This window comes from Dinoponera quadriceps, unplaced genomic scaffold (genome assembly GCF_001313825.1).
Source record: "Dinoponera quadriceps isolate SergipeBrazil2010 unplaced genomic scaffold, ASM131382v1 scaffold1081, whole genome shotgun sequence".
NCBI classification, from domain to species: domain Eukaryota; kingdom Metazoa; phylum Arthropoda; class Insecta; order Hymenoptera; family Formicidae; genus Dinoponera; species Dinoponera quadriceps.
In genome coordinates this window covers 194856-212107 of record NW_014555157.1, presented here as the reverse complement: position 1 = coordinate 212107, position 17252 = coordinate 194856, and the positions used below count along the sequence as shown (strand labels likewise).

The 17252-nt window shown below is 52.4% G+C and overlaps 1 protein-coding gene across 1 annotated transcript in view; it reads left to right on the top strand.

Annotated features, from left to right (window-relative positions):
- Positions 1 to 17252, top strand: part of LOC106743168 (homeobox protein homothorax-like) — a gene marked incomplete at its 5' end in the record, with an annotated part of 309796 nt that overhangs the window by 122743 nt on the left and 169801 nt on the right. Inside the window, one exon of the mRNA XM_014616746.1 lies at positions 15363 to 15511. Coding sequence (XP_014472232.1) covers positions 15363 to 15511 — 149 coding nt within the window. The remainder of the gene's footprint in view (positions 1 to 15362; positions 15512 to 17252) is intronic.

The following is a 17252-nucleotide window of genomic DNA, read 5'->3' as shown; positions in this document are numbered from 1 at the left end:
AAAGCGGCGCTAATACGAGCGCGATCTGAGTGCGCGCATTGATTTACGAGGTCGTACGCGATCGTCTGTCCGCGTGCCATGGCCGCCCCCGCACATCCCGAGCACCACGTTGATCATCCTGGTAGCCGATATTACGTTTGCCGCCGATGCGATATGCAACGCGTAAATTACCCATCACGTTGTTCTTTCTTTTAAACTTTTTTTAATCTCAGTGTCGCTCACAGTAAACCAGAAATATCGTTTTCGAGTATCTGCACGAATGTAACGCGATTTCGCAGGATTGTCATGCACAAAATTTGACGTTCGAACAGTTTTTCAACGGGACAAAAATATTCGTCGCATTTACACGCGTTTCATAAATACTTCGTCGCGCAGCCCGACGTGTCTCACGAGAGTGGGGTTTTGTGTTCTTTTTGTGGGCTTCGCTTGTTCATTCTTTCACCTCGTTTCAGCTGTGTTTACGAGTCGTGATTTTACGCATTTTTAATTATTCCGACTGTACGTTTAGTTTGACAAGGATACACGTTGCGTGGATATTCGTCCGTGGAATAATGCGAACGTAGATCACGGTGTTAACGACGCCATGATCGACAATTTCTCGCGCTTCGCGAAGTTTCACTTCGGACGACGTTGTTCCCGACCGATGACTTCACGTATCGAGATACCGAAAGCTACGTGTTTCCCCCTTCGTTTCGACTCGCTCGCTTCCATCCTTTTTTTTTTCTTTCTCTTTCTCCCTACGACTTCACGGCGACATCAACGACGGTTGACGGTAAAATAATCGTAAAGTAACGGGACGTTTCGCCCACGCGACGGGCCTTTCGTACGGCGTTACATACTCTACACCTACTTCTTCTATCTACATATCGGGGCAGCGCGCGACTCTTCCCTTCCGTCCGCCGGTTCACTCTCGTTTTGGCCTCCTCTCGTGAGATAGCGACGTGCCGTGCGAGGCGTACTGTGCACACTGTAACCCATAAGGGGTTAGGTTTACGACTTCGACCGTGTGTCGATATCGCCGCAGCCATGTGTACGTCGCACTAGGTACACCCGATCTCGGAACTTCTAGCTCTGTAAACACGTACTCGCGCGGCCTTACGTACACCAGCTTGTATTCGCTCGCCTCGCCGAACGTCGCGCATCGAGTCATAAAAGTCCCGAGCATGCCACGCATTACTGCGTTTTTTTTTCATGTTTCTCTCTTTTTTATTTTTAATATGAACGTTATTTTTGTGCGATTCGTAACGAATCTGTGTTCGTAACCTATTGTGATACATGCGCGCCGTGGTCGAAATATTTTCTCACGCATCACGGAGGATAATGACGATCGAGATGGTCCGAGAGCTTTGAGCGTTAACGTGGAGTGGAAGAAAGGCATAACGATGTATGGCACGACGGAATTCAAACGAAGCCGAAAGAAAGAACGGAATAGAATTCGGTACCGAGCGGAGTTGCAGTCGTGGTTGTCGTCGTCGTCGCCTTCGTTGTCGTCGTCCTTCTCTTCCTCCTCCTCGTTCGCGTCGTTGTCGTCTTTGTCGCAGCTGTCGCTGTTTTGTCTGTTTCCCGCTCTCTTTCTCGCTTACTCTCTCTCTACATTTCCGACTCCAATGCGCTACCTCTCTGTTCGTCTCTCTCTTTCTCTCTCTCTATAGATCCCTTTATCTCGGCCTCTCGTGCTCTCTTCGAAAGCTATTCCGAATGCCGTGCTCTCGCCGCTATTTTCGTTACGTTAAAAATGCATCCATCGAGCCACGTCAACGCGCCCATTCGCCGTCGCGTCGTCGACCTTTCTCACAGTCGGAAGTTTCCACGTCGATCCCCGATCTCCCGGAGATCACGAGGAGCGCGTAAGTAAGGCGCCATTAAACGACCGCTTGCACCCTCCTTCATGGCTGCTTTTACAGTGGCTCGCTAATTGACGCCATTGTAAATAAGACGTTCCTTGCCCCTCTCGCACAGACATATTCTCTCTCTCTCTCTCTCTCTTCGTCGACTGTCATTTTACGCGGACGGTTAAATCGCCGCATTGTGGCTATTTCAAACGCGAAATTGCGTTTAGCCCAGCACTTTGCGATCCCCGTGTGCAATATCTCTGTCTCTCCCTCGAGCGAAAGCGACTGAGAGAAATTCGGCGGATTGTGGAAAAACTGAATGGCCGCCTCTCTGATCCGACCGGTTCGATCTGCTAATTTTAGACCACTAATTTTATTTAGCTCTCAGCCGTCGCAAAAAGACGTTGCATTTTCTTCTCGCGTTGCTCGCATACTTTTGTGTTAATATTTCGGTCACGGAGAAAGAGAGAGGAGGAGAAATGCGTTTGCAGTCGATTTCACGCCAATCTATCCGCTCGAGAAGGACGTGGAAGCGAAGAAAGAGGAAGGAGATATAGCGGAGAACGAGAACGAAGGGAAAGAAGCGCAGATATGTTGGTTAGACATACGTAAGATGGAGTCTGGTTTGATGGAATGCCGTTTCCATCCCAACCGCGGCCCTCCCTCGTTCCTTTCCCGATGTTCAGCACCTCGTGTGCGCCATCCACCTCTCTTGGGGAACATGTGTGCGAGTCCGTGTTAAGACGACCCTCGCGTTTTCAGACTGCCATGCCGTACCAATCTCGAACGCTTAGGAACGGCCGAGTCTGTAGCCACCTAAGGCAACCAATGGGACGAAACGCCGTATTTGGACCTGCATATAGTCGATCTTATGCACGGCACGCAACGCGTCTCCCGTGTCCCTAAAGCGAAGATAATCATCGCGGCGCTTCGATTGGGAGATCGAGAGACGAATTTCTCCCGGTAATGACTCGCGTGAATTTCCGTCGCAGTCTTCACGCCTAACGCACTTCGTTTCCCATTTTCTCTTTTACCATCCTCCTGATTTCTATTTCTGAAAAAAAAAAAAAGAAAAATAATCGCGGAATAGACGGAATAGTCACGGTGCTTCTTTCCGATCGGAGGTGGCGCGTTCGGATGTTTCGCCGCGTTGAACTTACCGTGCGTTCACGACGATCATCCGTACACCGGCCGTCTTAGTTCGGTGCAACAAATTCAATGTCGCTCCGTTTCGCCCGCGGTAATATTCCATCACGCTCGTTGACGGAACGACAAAACATTTCGCTCCTTTAGCCCGGCCCCGGCACGAAGGGATGTAAGTCAACGGAGCACTTAAGCATGGCGCTGCGATTCTCGGCACTAAATAATGCGGCGCGTCCGAGAGAGAAGAGAAGAGAGAAGAGACGAGGGAGAGCGGCCGGCCGGCCTCGTTCTCGCCCTTTACACGTTCGCCTCGTTCGCGTTCGCCGCTCCGCTCCGTTTGGCCGTAGATGCGTGCTGTGGATAAAAAGCTCCTTCCAACTTCTGGCCGGCCGCGCGGTCTTATCGGTGATCGGGGTACGTCGACGCGGTCGATAGCCGACATGCTCGTATAAAATATCGCGGCCGACTTTTATATCTGCGCCCAAGTTTGACACGCCGGGGAGGATATCCGATATCTGATTTTTCGTCGTGGACGCTCGCGGAAAATTGAATGTCTGTTTGCCGCGATAATTCACCGTTCGTATCGCGGACCCGGGATCTTCCTCCTTCGGTGCGCGAGAACGGCCGGACCGGCGAAGCCGCAAAGTCGTGTCGTCGCTCGTCAACGCGCTGACCGAGCGAAGGGTTGCGCTGGTCGGTCGGTCGGTCGGTCGGTCGGTCGTGTCTGGGTCCGTGATTGTAGAGCGCCGAATCTGTCGCCACGTGTTTTATGGCACGACCAAATTGGCGGGAGAGCCGCGGCTGAAGGGGGAAGTTGTAATAAAACGGACGCGCTAAACGTGTCACTCAATGTCACTGGTAGATGCCGGTGTCGGGCGTACGCGGGGGGAGGGGGAACGGGGGCAATTCGAATCTAGCCATAGTAATATCGAGTATCGCGGAGAGAGGGAGAGGCGGCAGGGAGAAAGACAGAGAGAGTGGAGGGCGACAGAGCGTTGTTTCTCTTGGTAAAACGGAAATTGAACCGCGGCGGTCACGGCAACCGTGAATTCGCGCTCGCGTTGCAACTACGCTGTGCGCGCGGATAGAGGAGTTTCGACAAATAAGGGCGCAGGGTGCAGTTACCGCCGGCATCGATAAAACGCGAGAGTACGAATGCGATAATTCACGAGTGAGCGAGCGAGCGAACGAACGAACGAGTTAGCCGCGCTTTCTCATTCCGCGGAGTTCTTATCGCCGCGCCGTACGGTGCTCGCTAATGTGAGGTCTCGTTAGATTTACGATACATCGGCGATGATGTGGTCATTGCACTGATTATTTTCGACATGCACACCCCTTTCATAAAGGTGAAAGACGTGAAACTTAAGACTCGGGGGGATTAAAAGTGTCCTGTTTCTTCCGTGAAGCGAGAAAAATCCTTCGCATAGATCGAGGCGAATCTTCCGCGATGTCGTTGCCGTCCGGGAATGGATATCATCAGGCAAAAGTCGGGGCGCGCTATCGATCAAACGAACCGGTCGTCCGACCCCATCCCACCCGCACCCCCACACGAATTCCAGTTGATCCAGCTAAGCGCTGTCCTAATATCGTCCGGCCGATTCCACCAGCGGATCTCTCTCCCGCGCTCGTTTTCGGTGATCCCCTAATGGCGAAGTGCCGAAACGTTGCCTTCGGTGGACCGGACGGTCGGCGAGAGTGTGTGTGAAAGAGAGAGAGAGAGAGAAGGCAGAGAAAGCAAGACCGGTCGAGCGACGCTGACGGACCGGCATGAATAATGTCGGCTCATTATTCTTTCGGGGGATTTATCAGGTCGGAGTACCGATAACGCGCTCTCTTTTCGTCCGGTCGTTCCGCCGGGGAAGATGCGTCCGGAGATAGCTATGCATTTATGCGCGTTGGTGGAGGATGAAGATCGGAGGGAGGGTTTTCGTTTCTTCTTCTCTCCTACCTCCTCGTGCTCCTCCGCGGCCGTTCTCTGTTCTTCGCCTCCGTTTCTCCTTCATTTCGCCCGAGCTGCCCCTGCGCGCTCTTTCCTCCGTCGCCGATTTTTACCCTTTCCTCTTCCCTCGCGTTGGCTTCCACTTCGATTCTCCGGCACCCTGCGTACATCGCTGGAGGAGACCGTATCATAGTTAGGAGAATCTCGGTTCGGTTTCTGCGGGGCGCTAACAAGACGGGCCTGCGGGCCAGCCGCGTGAGTTATGGGCCCTCATGCGCGCTACACACACACATATGTGCGTACGCATACGCGTGTGGGTCGATCATGTGTGTACGTACGCGACGAACATAGCACAATATCGCGGCCCGTCTCGTTGGGATAGGATATAGAGTGCATAGCGAAGCTGTCGCCAGTTTTCTGGCTCATTACTGGCCACCGGTGCTCATTTCTCCCGACTCTCGACCGAGCGGAAAGCAACGAATTGGTTCGCGTCTCGTGTTCACGCGCACCGTCGAATCGACCGATTGCAGTGTCGACAGTTATTAGCGCATTCCGCACGTCCGATTGTTGTTGATAAATTCATAGTCCATCAGAAGCAGGACAGAGCCGGCACACGCGCGTTTCGATAAACGCGACTCGAAGCGGGGATGTTCTATTTTGGTACGAGATATTATTTCACGACGACACTTTCATACGCACACGGTATCGGCCGGGAGGAGAATCCATCGGCCGAAGGGTCTCGATCGTGTTATTATTATCGTTCATGAAACACGACGGCCAGAGACGTGGTAGACGCGTGGAAATAAACGAGCTGCGTTAACGCATCGCGGCGCATGACGAAAAGTTTTAAACGTCGCGTCGCGACGCCGCACACGGTGACAAAAAGTAAAAGCCAGTGGGCGCCGCAGTCGGTTTCTCTCGCCGGCGTGAGGAGATCTCCGGCCGTGGCTTACTAATCCCAGGACGAAAGCCGATATGTTCCCGTTCGGGACACGTGCTCGTCACATGTCCCGAAAGCTATCCGCGCTTGTCAACGACGAAGACGACGAAAACGACGCGCCGAGGCGCGCACACCACGGCGACGTCGGCCGGCGTCGCATCCACCGAGACGGCACGTTTCCATTAGCGCTTTTATTTCCGTGGGTTACGACGGTGGCTCGTCGAACGAGCGATTTTACTGCGGCCTCTTCCACGAGCTAACAGTCGTCCTTACCGAGGAACGACCGCTCGTCGAGGGGATCGCGCGAGAAAGTTTACGTAAACACGAGCATTACCGGCACGCCGGAATTTCGAGCGCGAATTATCCGTTAATTGCATCGTCTATCGTTCGCATCAACAGGAAACCGAAGTTACCGCGACCGAGGAGGCAAAAGTAGTTCGCAGAGACGTTTCACTCATCCGTTGCTAGGAGAAGCGCAGCGTATAGGTTGCGATAAATATATAATTTCGTCATCTCATCGACGACGACTCGACGATCTATCGAAGAGGCGGGAAAATATCAGATCGACAAACCGGCATGTTAATACACTTTATTTGCAATTGATAGAAACGTGCTATTATATGGCGCATAATTCTGCATAACTTTGCACATGGATCACGCACGTGTTTGAATAATATATCAAGCATGTCGGATTGCTGAAATTCTGAAATAGCGACGAGTGAGTAAACGAAAAGGGAACAGAGAGAAAGAGAAGATAGATTAACTGCGCACCTATATCGTTACTCATCCGAAACTTTCGGTCCTCGGTAGGAAAGTCGCGACTGTACTTCGATCTCGAAGCGATTTATCTCGCACGGAAAATGAGCGGAGAGCCTAATCTCGCGCGCCGTTAATCCCGCGACCGAATACACTACGGTCATCGCGCGACGCCGCTGATAATTTTCATTCCAACGGACCAAATTAAGACGGAGCCTCACGTCCTACCGGTAATTATCGCGGTAACAGCACCGTTGCTAGTAACAGCACATCACCGAAGCCGCAGCACGGTCCCGCGGCATTAATTAGTACAATCTCCGTACGTGCTTCGTTGGCAACGTTGCCCCGGAGATATCGCGGCTTTATCTATTTGTCCGCGCTTCTCGCGGTGTATCCGCGCGTTTCCCTCGTCATTCTCATTAGACGCGATCGCGAGAGGTCACGTAAGAGTGCGCTCGTGTCGAGCGCGTTTCAGAATATCTCGGGATTCGGACATTCGATTTTACGTGAACGCGCTCAAGAGAGAGAGAGAGAAAGCGACGAATACGTTTCGTTTATTTATTCGTGTTTCGCGCTCCTAAAAACGCTACTTTCCGCAGCTACTTCTGGCAGGCGGGCCAAGCGCGTTACGAAAAAAAACACATCGCGTGGGTGCAGCGATACCCGGCACCTGTCACCGTATCGGCCTGTCGTGCCAAAATCTCCGCTGTATTACGCGTCTCTCGCGCATCTTCCTCCCTCTCTCTCCCCGTCGCGCGCACGTGCTTCGTCTCTCGCTCCGTTCGCTCGTAAATCCCAACGAGCGACCGTCCACTTACGTTTTCCCCGTCGATCACCTCGAAAAAAGGCGTCCGCGGATTAATGCGGGACGCTTGGAATACGCGGATACAAATCGGCGATTGTTATCCATCCGCGCGCGCACTTCCTCGCGGAAAGCAGCGCGCCGGACACGTCCGATGAATCCCAATGCGCTCTCCTCGGCCCCAATGCCCCCTCGCGCGCCGTTTCTTCGGTTACGTGTCGCGACTCGCGGTGTATATACGTAATTGATACGGCCATATACGCGGAGAGGCGCACCTATGATTTCCTCGGGCCGCTCCGCGGACCGGCCGTCGCGCCACGCCGCACCGTCCGATCGATCTGTATTCATAGGTCGTACGGCATAAAATACACTCGGCATGTCCATGAATCAGATAACTGTCACAGCTGCTCCGCCGATGTCTCAATCAACCGCGTTCGTTCTTTCGCTCTCGCGCGCGGCCGCTGCGATCCGCTCGTTCGTCCGTTCGTTCGCTGGTTTTTATTTATTCTTTTTCCTTTTTTTTTTTTCGTTTCCTTTATCCGCCTCGGCCACTGCCTCCGCACCTCCTCTCCTTCTCCGTCGCTTTATTTATCGCCATAATCCCGCGATACGCGCTAGCTCTCCTCACCCACGGAGCTCTGATCTCAGCCACGGTGACTCTGGTGTCTCGCGTTACTCGTTTTGCACCTCGCAGCCATGTCGACGGAAAGAGGGCGAAACCCCGGCGGCGGAGAGAACGAGAGTCGAACCGTGGCGGTTACGAGCGGAGAAAAATTCCGGTCGAAACGGTGCCGAGAGTTCTTTTTCCGTCGGTGCCGTTTTTAACGAGTTTACACTCCGCTTCGGCGGATAAATCGGGGAAGTCGCGGCCGACGGTCGTCGACAAGTGCGACGAGCCGCGCGCGCGCGCGCGTGTTGTCGTCGAAATGCGATCGCTCTCCTCTATCGCCGAACATTTTCGTCGCTCGCTTCTTTTCGCTCGTCTCTGTGTAAACAATCGGAGAAATTAGAATCGGGACGGACGTGTAAACGGGACTCTGCACTCTCGTCCCGCGGATCTCCGGGCGACATTCCTGAGACTCCGAACTCTATCATAACAATAATATCTGGAGCGAGCGGAACGAAAGGCGATGCTTTTAGGGACGACGAGACGGAGAGACGAAGAGAGAGAGAGAGACTCGAAGGAACGACGTTCCATCCGTTAATCCGCATAGCTCGTCCGACGTCTCCGACCGCTTCTTCGTCCCTTCGTCTCATATTTGTCCTGGCTCGTAGCGATAGGTAGATATTTCGGTCTCTCTTCCCTCTTGCTTTCTCCGCGGGAACACGCCGGCATGTCGTGCGTCATTGGGGTTACGGGGATTCGAAATCTAAATTCTCGACTCGCGTGAAATCGACGAGTCCGAGTGCGAGTTACGAGAGAGCCCGGAGGAGCTCGCGCCGGATCATCGCGGTGATGAGACACGTCATTACCGTAGCAGTTACAGCTTTCCGACGCGAACGTTAACGGCCTCAACTGTAACTTCTCGGGGCAAAGGGCGATCTTGCCCACGAATTAACCTTGTCATTCGGCGGAAAGACGTTGGAACGTTAACGTGCGCGACGTCTCGCTCTTCCTCACACGGGAGAAACAATGATCGGAAGGCGAAAAAATGGATTTGGCAAATCTATAGCTTCTTGGACAAAATTGAACATTATATAGAAGAGAAGGTGGTATTGTAGCCTTGTAGATATTACGGCCCCTCTTAATGTCTCCGTTATTAGATAGCGAATTCTAGTGATTACATATGAAATCACTCATTTAGTAGCCCGACATTATGTAGTAGCGCCTGGTATGCCAATACGACAATAGACGTTTATTATAATGCATTTTTATTTTCGAAACGTTTTCAAAGTAGCATTTAATTATACATGCTTCCTTATTCTTCTTAAAATCGAACATATTATCATACGTATATACGTACATTTGAATATTTTGTTCCTTATTTAATATTTCTTTCGGCTGTATATATTTCGAGTTATGCATAATTAAACAATAGCATGGCATTTTGATAACATGGTCCCCTAAAAGTGCTGATAACACGACCTCTTTTTCGAGGTTTTCATATCGAAGTATTCGATAAGTCGATCCTAATTTATAGTTTACTACGCTTCTGTCTGTACTGCATTATTATTCTTCTGATAGGTTGTATGTTCTGATAAATAAGTCAATACTTACATTAGAAATTCACGATTTAAAATTATCGTAAGAAAATATAAAAATGGGAAGCCATAATACCACCTTTTCTTCAACTATTATCCCGGCGAGATTTTTAATTGTTCGGAAACCGTTTCTCTCATAAGTAGATACTAAAGAGAAAAGAAAAAAAAAAGAGAAATCGCACGCAGCCCCTATTTCACCTTGCTCATTCCAGTATGCGGCCGGCTAAACGCACACACGCGGTGCACTAAATTATCCGCGTCGCGCGGCTCATTTGTAAGACAAACTTCCACAAAGTGCGCTTCACACCGACTACCTTCGCGCGTCGCGACGAGATCTCCCCCGTGCTGGCGGTGTCGCCATTCGCCGCCGCCACCACTACCGTCGAAGCTGCCGCCGCTTCTGAGAGAGTTCCTCATCTCGCCTCATCTCTCCCACAATCGCCGATTAATCTCCCGGTTAAGCAGATTCCCGGATTAAGCGGGCCTCGTTGCACGACGTCGCCGCCGCGCCGCAGATGCGCACGGATACGCGCGCGCTTCGTGAAATCGACCGCGACGATTCTCTCGCGTGCGGCGCAGCGTGGCGCGGCGAGGAACGCCGGCGAGCCACATTTCATCGTCAAAAATAGTCCGGGAATCGCCAAAGAGAGAGAGAGACTCCCTATACTCATCGTTACCACAGACGAGGTTGCCGTTCGCGCGCGACTCTCGGAACAACTCGAGCCAGAAGCCGGCGTGTTTTGGTGCAACGACCTTTCACGATTCTCAGATTCTCACTGTCGCGCGTAATCACGAGTCGGCGATGCTTCGAAGGCTGTCGAAGGTCGAGACGACGGGGTGGTAAAAGGCTACGTCTATTATGAGCTGACTTCGCTTTTCCGGCCGCGATCGATAGTCCTCGGGGTGCCTGCTGCCACCGGCGATGCTTCGTGGCCTACAAAATTTCGCCTCGATATCGTAATGCTCGTCTCTATGGTGGATCGTGCGTCGCCTTCGTGACCGTGAAACGCGATACCCGTAGAGGCGTGTCTCGCAGACGTGTTTTTCCCGTTTCCCGATTTTTCTCCCCCTTTTTTATCGTCACTCTTCAGTCTTTCTTACGCGCGTGGTGTAGCCAACGTGGCAACAAATAAATGTCTCAGTATCCGGTACGTTCTCTACCTACACGCTCGTGCCGGAGGGTCGCGCACTCTCGAGCTCGTGTCTAAAGTCGTACGCGCGCGGAGGAGTTCGAAGCGGATCCACGTAGTTGGAAGAACCGCCTGACGAGGAAGAGTGCGAAGAGGTGAGGAGAGGCGAGAAAGGGGAGGCTGAAATAGAGAGAAGGATCAGGGAGAGAAAGAGAGAGAGATGAGAACGCGCGCGGTCCTCGCTTCGACGGGATGGGAATAAGGAGGAGTTTATTTTCGGCGGCCATATGCGCCGGTTATTTCGACAGTTTGCGCGGCCACCCTAAATAGAGGCTGCGGCCTCTCGTCTTCTTCGAGGAAGACGTTCCTCGGCTTGACGTTCTATCCCGACGTGATCGCGTCGGGTGTCTATCGATTTTCCCCGCGCGTGGATTCCAAACGCGTTTGAATTCTCGGTGAATCACGCGACTTAACAAGATACGCTTATGAATCATCTTTGGGTTACGGGGTAGAATGAAACGCGGATATCGTGTGAGCGCGCTGAAATATCTGAAATATTCATGCGAATTCAATGAGCTTGGCTATCATTGTAAGTTCGATCGTGTGTATTATTTCAGCGCTTGCCTCCGAATTAATGTGTATTTCCAGTTTGACACATTAAATCATTAAAATAAGATATTCCCGGTACCGTTAATCAAATTGGCGCATATATATTTTCGACCGGCTAATATCATTTTCGCGCGGATGTAAATTTCCTCTAATTGAATCTCACTGTTGAGTAGGTGAGTGTATTTTAATGTTGCGCAATTTCGTGCTCTTTCTCTCTCTCTCTCTCTCTCGCCGAGAAAGGGCGACCAACCGGTCGGCGGTCCCAGCGTTGAAACGGAAATGAGAATCGACTAATCACCCTCACGACCGCTCCACCATCACCGCGCGACGCGCTTCCAGCGAAGCGTCGTCGTATTTTCGATTTTGAGAATGGCTCATGCGCATACACGCATACACACGCGAGATAGAGATCTCGGCTTCCCGAAATAGATTATCGCCGGCGTGCGTGAGGCTTCGCCCATTCTCCATTCGCTAAGTATAGCTCGCGACAAGCCGAGAGAAAGAAACCGGGCGCGTCGTTCCGGGCGCGCGTTGGTCGGAAGCGTGTCGTTGGACAGAATCGGAAGAGCGAGCGAGAGAAAGAACTGAAGGGAGAACGCTCGTTCGAGAGCAAGAGAGAGCGGACAGGCAAGAAGACGGCATAAACGTATAATTGGCCGCACTTAAATCTCTATAACGCGGTAGTAAAAATGCGCGGTACGCCGCGTAAATCAACACGCGGACGATATAGCCTCTCTACCCCCGCCGTCGTCGCCGCCTGTTTCGCCGAGAGCGCGTCCTCGTAAACGCGTCATAGAGGGCACGTGAATACACGTGTGAATGAACGCGGCGTGCGCGTACGAAATTTCCGCGCCACGCAACCGCGGCGCACGCTTCGACCGCGAAACGGTCCGCGCGGAGATCCGTGGACGGCATTCGTCATTTTCTGGACTGAGGGGAGATCAATGGGACCAGCGTCGATATCGATGCGGGTTGCCGTACTCATTGATCGCAGCTCCGTGCGGTTCCGCATTGCGGTAGAGAATAGCCGAGGTAATTTTCTCGTTGGTTTTCGGAAGGTAATCGTTGAATGAACAAAGCAGCACGACACACGCGGTATAATAATAATACCGTTTCGAATGGGAATACATATTCTCGGATTCTGTCTGCCTCGCGCTCAAGGTGCTCACGCGCAAATGCGGAGGAGCGTGTCTCGAGACAGAACGGAACTCGGCGTGGGCTGTCGATCACGATCCTGATCCCGTGACGTGAGCGCGCGCGCGCACTCGATTGCGACGACGAGAAACGACATTACATTATCGATGACAGCCTGTGGGCGGATGATCGCGCGTGAAATACCAGTGCGGCTGGATTACATGTGTGCATCGACGTACCGGCGAGTATCTGAAGTCAAATAAGATTTTAACGACCTGTCACGCCGAGGATCGTGTTGTACATTTCGAATGAATTATCGCGATCGTAATACGATATCTTTCCCTCTCCCGACCGCGGTCCGCGCGCGGTTATCTCTTACGCGCCGGCTCGATAAATTACGATATTTTTTTCGAGGTGTTTCGGGGAACTCGCTCCAATTACAGTTCCCCCGACTCGTAATTTTTTCACTTTCAAAGATAGAGGGAGAGGAAGATTGGTGGACTGTAATGACGTAAATGCGTTCGTCACAGTCAAGTTAATCGTGTAAAGGAAAAGGCAAAAAAATTTGCGGGCGATTAGGAAGAAATCGCGTCGGGCAGCCACGACTAACGATACTCTGACGAAGGAGAACGTTTTCCTTCTCCGGGACACCGATACGTCGTCCGTACGGGATCGCGTGGCACGGCGCAGCACGGTACGGCCGGTACGCTACATTAACCCGATTCAGCGAGTAAATTAACTGCAATCAGAGGGACGTTCCCGTTAGCCATTCCGTTATTCCGCTAGCCACCCGCCGTTCGTTCTATGAGCTCGCAGGCCGCCCTATTCGACTTTGCGGCCGCGCCATTAACGGGCTCCCCGACTCGCAGAGAGGGTAAACGTCTAACGTCGTTTTTGTCGTATGTGCAACGACCGCCGGTCGACCGGGTATTACGCGCCACGGACGGAAAACACGCCAACGCGGAAAAAAATCGGGTAGCGACCCTCGTGAAATTAGTCGAATGATGTCGTAACACGGTAGCATAGTTTCGGTGTCTCTCTCTCCCTCTCTCTCTCTCTCTCTCTCGACGTTGTGGAAAGTTATTTTTGTTATATTGTGATAACACAGTTCTCCTGTTCAGTGATACTTGACGCAGCGTTAAAATTCCGCCTCTCGGCTCGGTTCGTAACGTCGTTGATCGCCATTACCAGCGCGGTTGGCATCGACTGCCGATTCCTCGGGAAATCGCGCCTCGTAGAATTTGTCGGATCACCGGCCGAATCGCGTCACGACGCGATGAATGCCCATCAGGCTGGGATATCGCAGTCGAGGCGAGGCGCCTTTTCTCGTTTTCTCTCCCCCGGAGCGTTTCGGGAAAGCGGCACACGTGAGAATACGTCGTACGTGGCACCGATTTCCATCGATCTCCCGTCGTTCCGGTCCGTCCGCTCCTACGACGGACAAATTTTTCGTTCTACCCGCCCTCTTCGCGTCCGCCCGCCCGACGTCGACGACGACGACGGTCCGCTCGACGAATTCAAAGTTAATCTCGGGCACGAGACCGTTCTCTGGCGAGAAAGAGAGAGAGATTGTGACGGGGGGTTGCGAGAGGAAGAGGGGTGGGTCGGCGCCCCCGGGCGACCTGTCATCGTGAACCCCCTGGGAGAGCGCCGGGCTCACCCTGATCTCTCTGTTACGATAGAACCTTGGGAACCGGAGCCTCGGGCACCACGATAAGGCTCGGTCATTTATAATCCGCCGGCGTAAGTAGCCCTCCGCTCTCCTTTCTGGCTGATTGCGAGGAGAAGGAATAAAGGGAACTTCGAACTTCCGGAGCCCGGGCTCGTCCGGGAGATTGATTCGCCGGGACATCACGGGAATTCCGACGAAATTGCATTTTATTCCATAATCGCGTATCCGGACCCGTCGCGGTGACACGGTAACGATCGTGACCGCTGTAATCGCGCACACGTACTATTACGTTTTACCGATGAAAATGCACAGTAGTGAAATATTGAAACACACATCACGTTTTATAATGGATTATACGTATAAAAGGTGAGATTTTGTATGCTTTGTTCCTCTGCGATATACAATAACAAGTGTCTTGTACCACGTTGGAAAATATAAAAAGAAAGAAATGACATCGACGTGTCCGGAGAGCACAACTAAAAGCGTCTTAATATCTTTCATTACTGTCTCGTTCCTCGGGTCCCTGGTGACCGCGCAATTAAAAAGCTAAGATTGATAGATGACGGGGATTTAATGCACGGAGTGTGACGGCGAGGTGGGGTGGAGGCAAGGAGACGGGGGTACCCAGTCGAGCCGAGAACGAAGCGTGCACGGGGTCCGCCGGGTCGAAGGGGGCCGGGTGATTGCGGGTGGCTTAATGGTGTTTGTATGCATGGGAACCAGCCCTAGGGTCGAGGTAGTTATCGCCCACCAGGGTATGGACCGAAAATCGGAGCGCGGTTTAAACGCGTCGGGAATCCAACTTCGACGTTTGAGCTGCCTCGCGATTTATCGTAAATCGAGAAAAACCACGATTCCTCCGGACTTCTCGTACTGAAAATCAAGGAAATATTCAGAATCGTCATATTCATACTTACATCTCATACTCAATATCAAGGAGAAAATTACGCGAAATGATATTCTTTAATGTTTAATTTAACGATAATATGCGAGGGTCTTAAATATTATTGTCTAAAAGTTACTATCGATAATATCTAACGCTGAAGAATGACGTCAATGTATTCATCTGGCATGACTTTTTTTTTCAAGTCAGTTATGACTTACAAAGAGAGAAAGAAAAGAGCATCGCGAGTTGTGCCATGGACTCGCATTGTTTACCGAGGCGGCACGTGATGACCTCTGGCTCTCTCCTTATTGTTGCAGGTGACGCGAGTAACGCGAGTATCGGTAGTGGCGAGGGCACGGGCGAGGAGGACGATGATTCGTCGGGCAAGAAGAACCAAAAGAAGCGCGGAATCTTTCCCAAGGTCGCGACCAACATCCTCAGGGCGTGGCTGTTCCAGCATCTCACGGTGAGTACCTTCTTCATCATACAGCACGTCGACGGTATTCCCCTGTCTTCGAGACGCGTCGCCGCATCGCAATCGTCGCTCGTCGCATGTATCTCTTGCGTTTTCACATTACCTTCGCATTACGTCGCACATCGATCCCGTTCTGATCTCTCTCGTTCGAGCTTGCGGAGAAGCGGAGTTTCCGCTTCTCCCCTTGACGTGCACGCGTCAGTATCAAAGTCCGCGGGCAATTAGCGAAAAAGGCACGCTCCGTCGAACAAAGGAAGGACGTTTGAAAAAGATCGGGAAGCAAGACAGAGTGAGAAACGGCGGCTGGCTAATCTCGTAATGCCGAGATAAGGAAAGATCCGACGTAGCTACGAATGGTGGTAGTAGTGGCGGCTCTCGATTCCGCCGCCCGGTGCCCGAGTATCTAATGATTCACGGGTAATCTGAGCCGCAAAAAGCGCAACGCGATTAAGGGGGAGAAACGGCAGCAGCCGCCGAATCCCGGCGTCGGCGGTCGCCGCAGTTGCGTAACGTTGCGCGGCTATTCCGAGCACGATACATTGTCCCTCGCTCTCTGCAAAGTCTCTCATCCTCTCTCTCTTGCTTTCCGTCTTTATCTCTCTCCCTCTCTCTATCACGCTCGCACTACGAACACCCCATAGATTTCGGGTGTGATCAGGTTACCTTGCGCGAGAGCGGTAATCATATTGCAGCTCGGTTAATGCCATTACCGCACTGAGGGGGTTGGCAGCCACCCTCGAAACCACCCTGCAGCCACCTACCCACCGTTCTCCATCCCCCGACGCCGTTACCCCCGCGCTGTATCGCGGCTTCAGCAACCCCCTAACAACGTGTATTGGATATGACGTCGGGGATAGTGGGTTCATGGTTTAATGCATATACGCTGTTTGCAGGATGACGATACCGCGCGCGCCCGTGCGTTCGCGCTCGTAGAAAGACGAGGCCGCGGTCGGCGCTCCTCCTGCTCTCTCTCTCTCTCTCTCTCTCTCAGTTAATCGCGTCGTCGAGAGCTCTCGCGAGCGTTAACGGCCTCGTACATGGTGCCCAAGTTAAAAGGATTTTAGTGTAAACCGGCGGCGCATCGGGACTCGATGCGCCGTTGTCCCCCGACGACGCCCGGGCCGAGTTTCGATGTGTCTGTCGATTCGTTCGAAGTTTGTCTCGATGTACGTACGGTCGAGCCCGGGGAGTTTCGGCGCGATAATCCCCCGGCGCGCCTTGCGCTCGTTAACCCTCCGCACGTACGTATCTATCAAGCCGCGTTTGCGTCTCGCTGGTCTCCTTCTCGCACACGACGACTCTCCCGAATTATTTATACGGAGGTGTATCATTTCGAAACTCCGCAGTCGTTTAAATTTCCGACGCGTCGAGAAATCGATCGGCTGAGACACAACGAAGTAGCCACGAACCACGGTACGTATGTACCTTTCTCGTTTCGCATATTTGAAGTTGATTTTAATAAAAAGACAGAGAAACGCGCGAGCTCAAAGCGTAATGACGAAAAAACGGTCCGGAGCTGAGACGCGCGAGGACTCGCGGCGTGCTCGTCTTCGACGAAAGGGGGAGAGAGAGAGGGCGATTATACGGTGCCCACCGCCAGAAATTACGGAGGTTTTTCGCGACAGTCGTCTCCTCGGCGAGCGCCGCATTCGTCTCGGCGTTATTACGAGCGATTAAGCGACTCTACCGCGGCCCGGAATTCATTCGGTGCGCTGGATACATATTACACCTC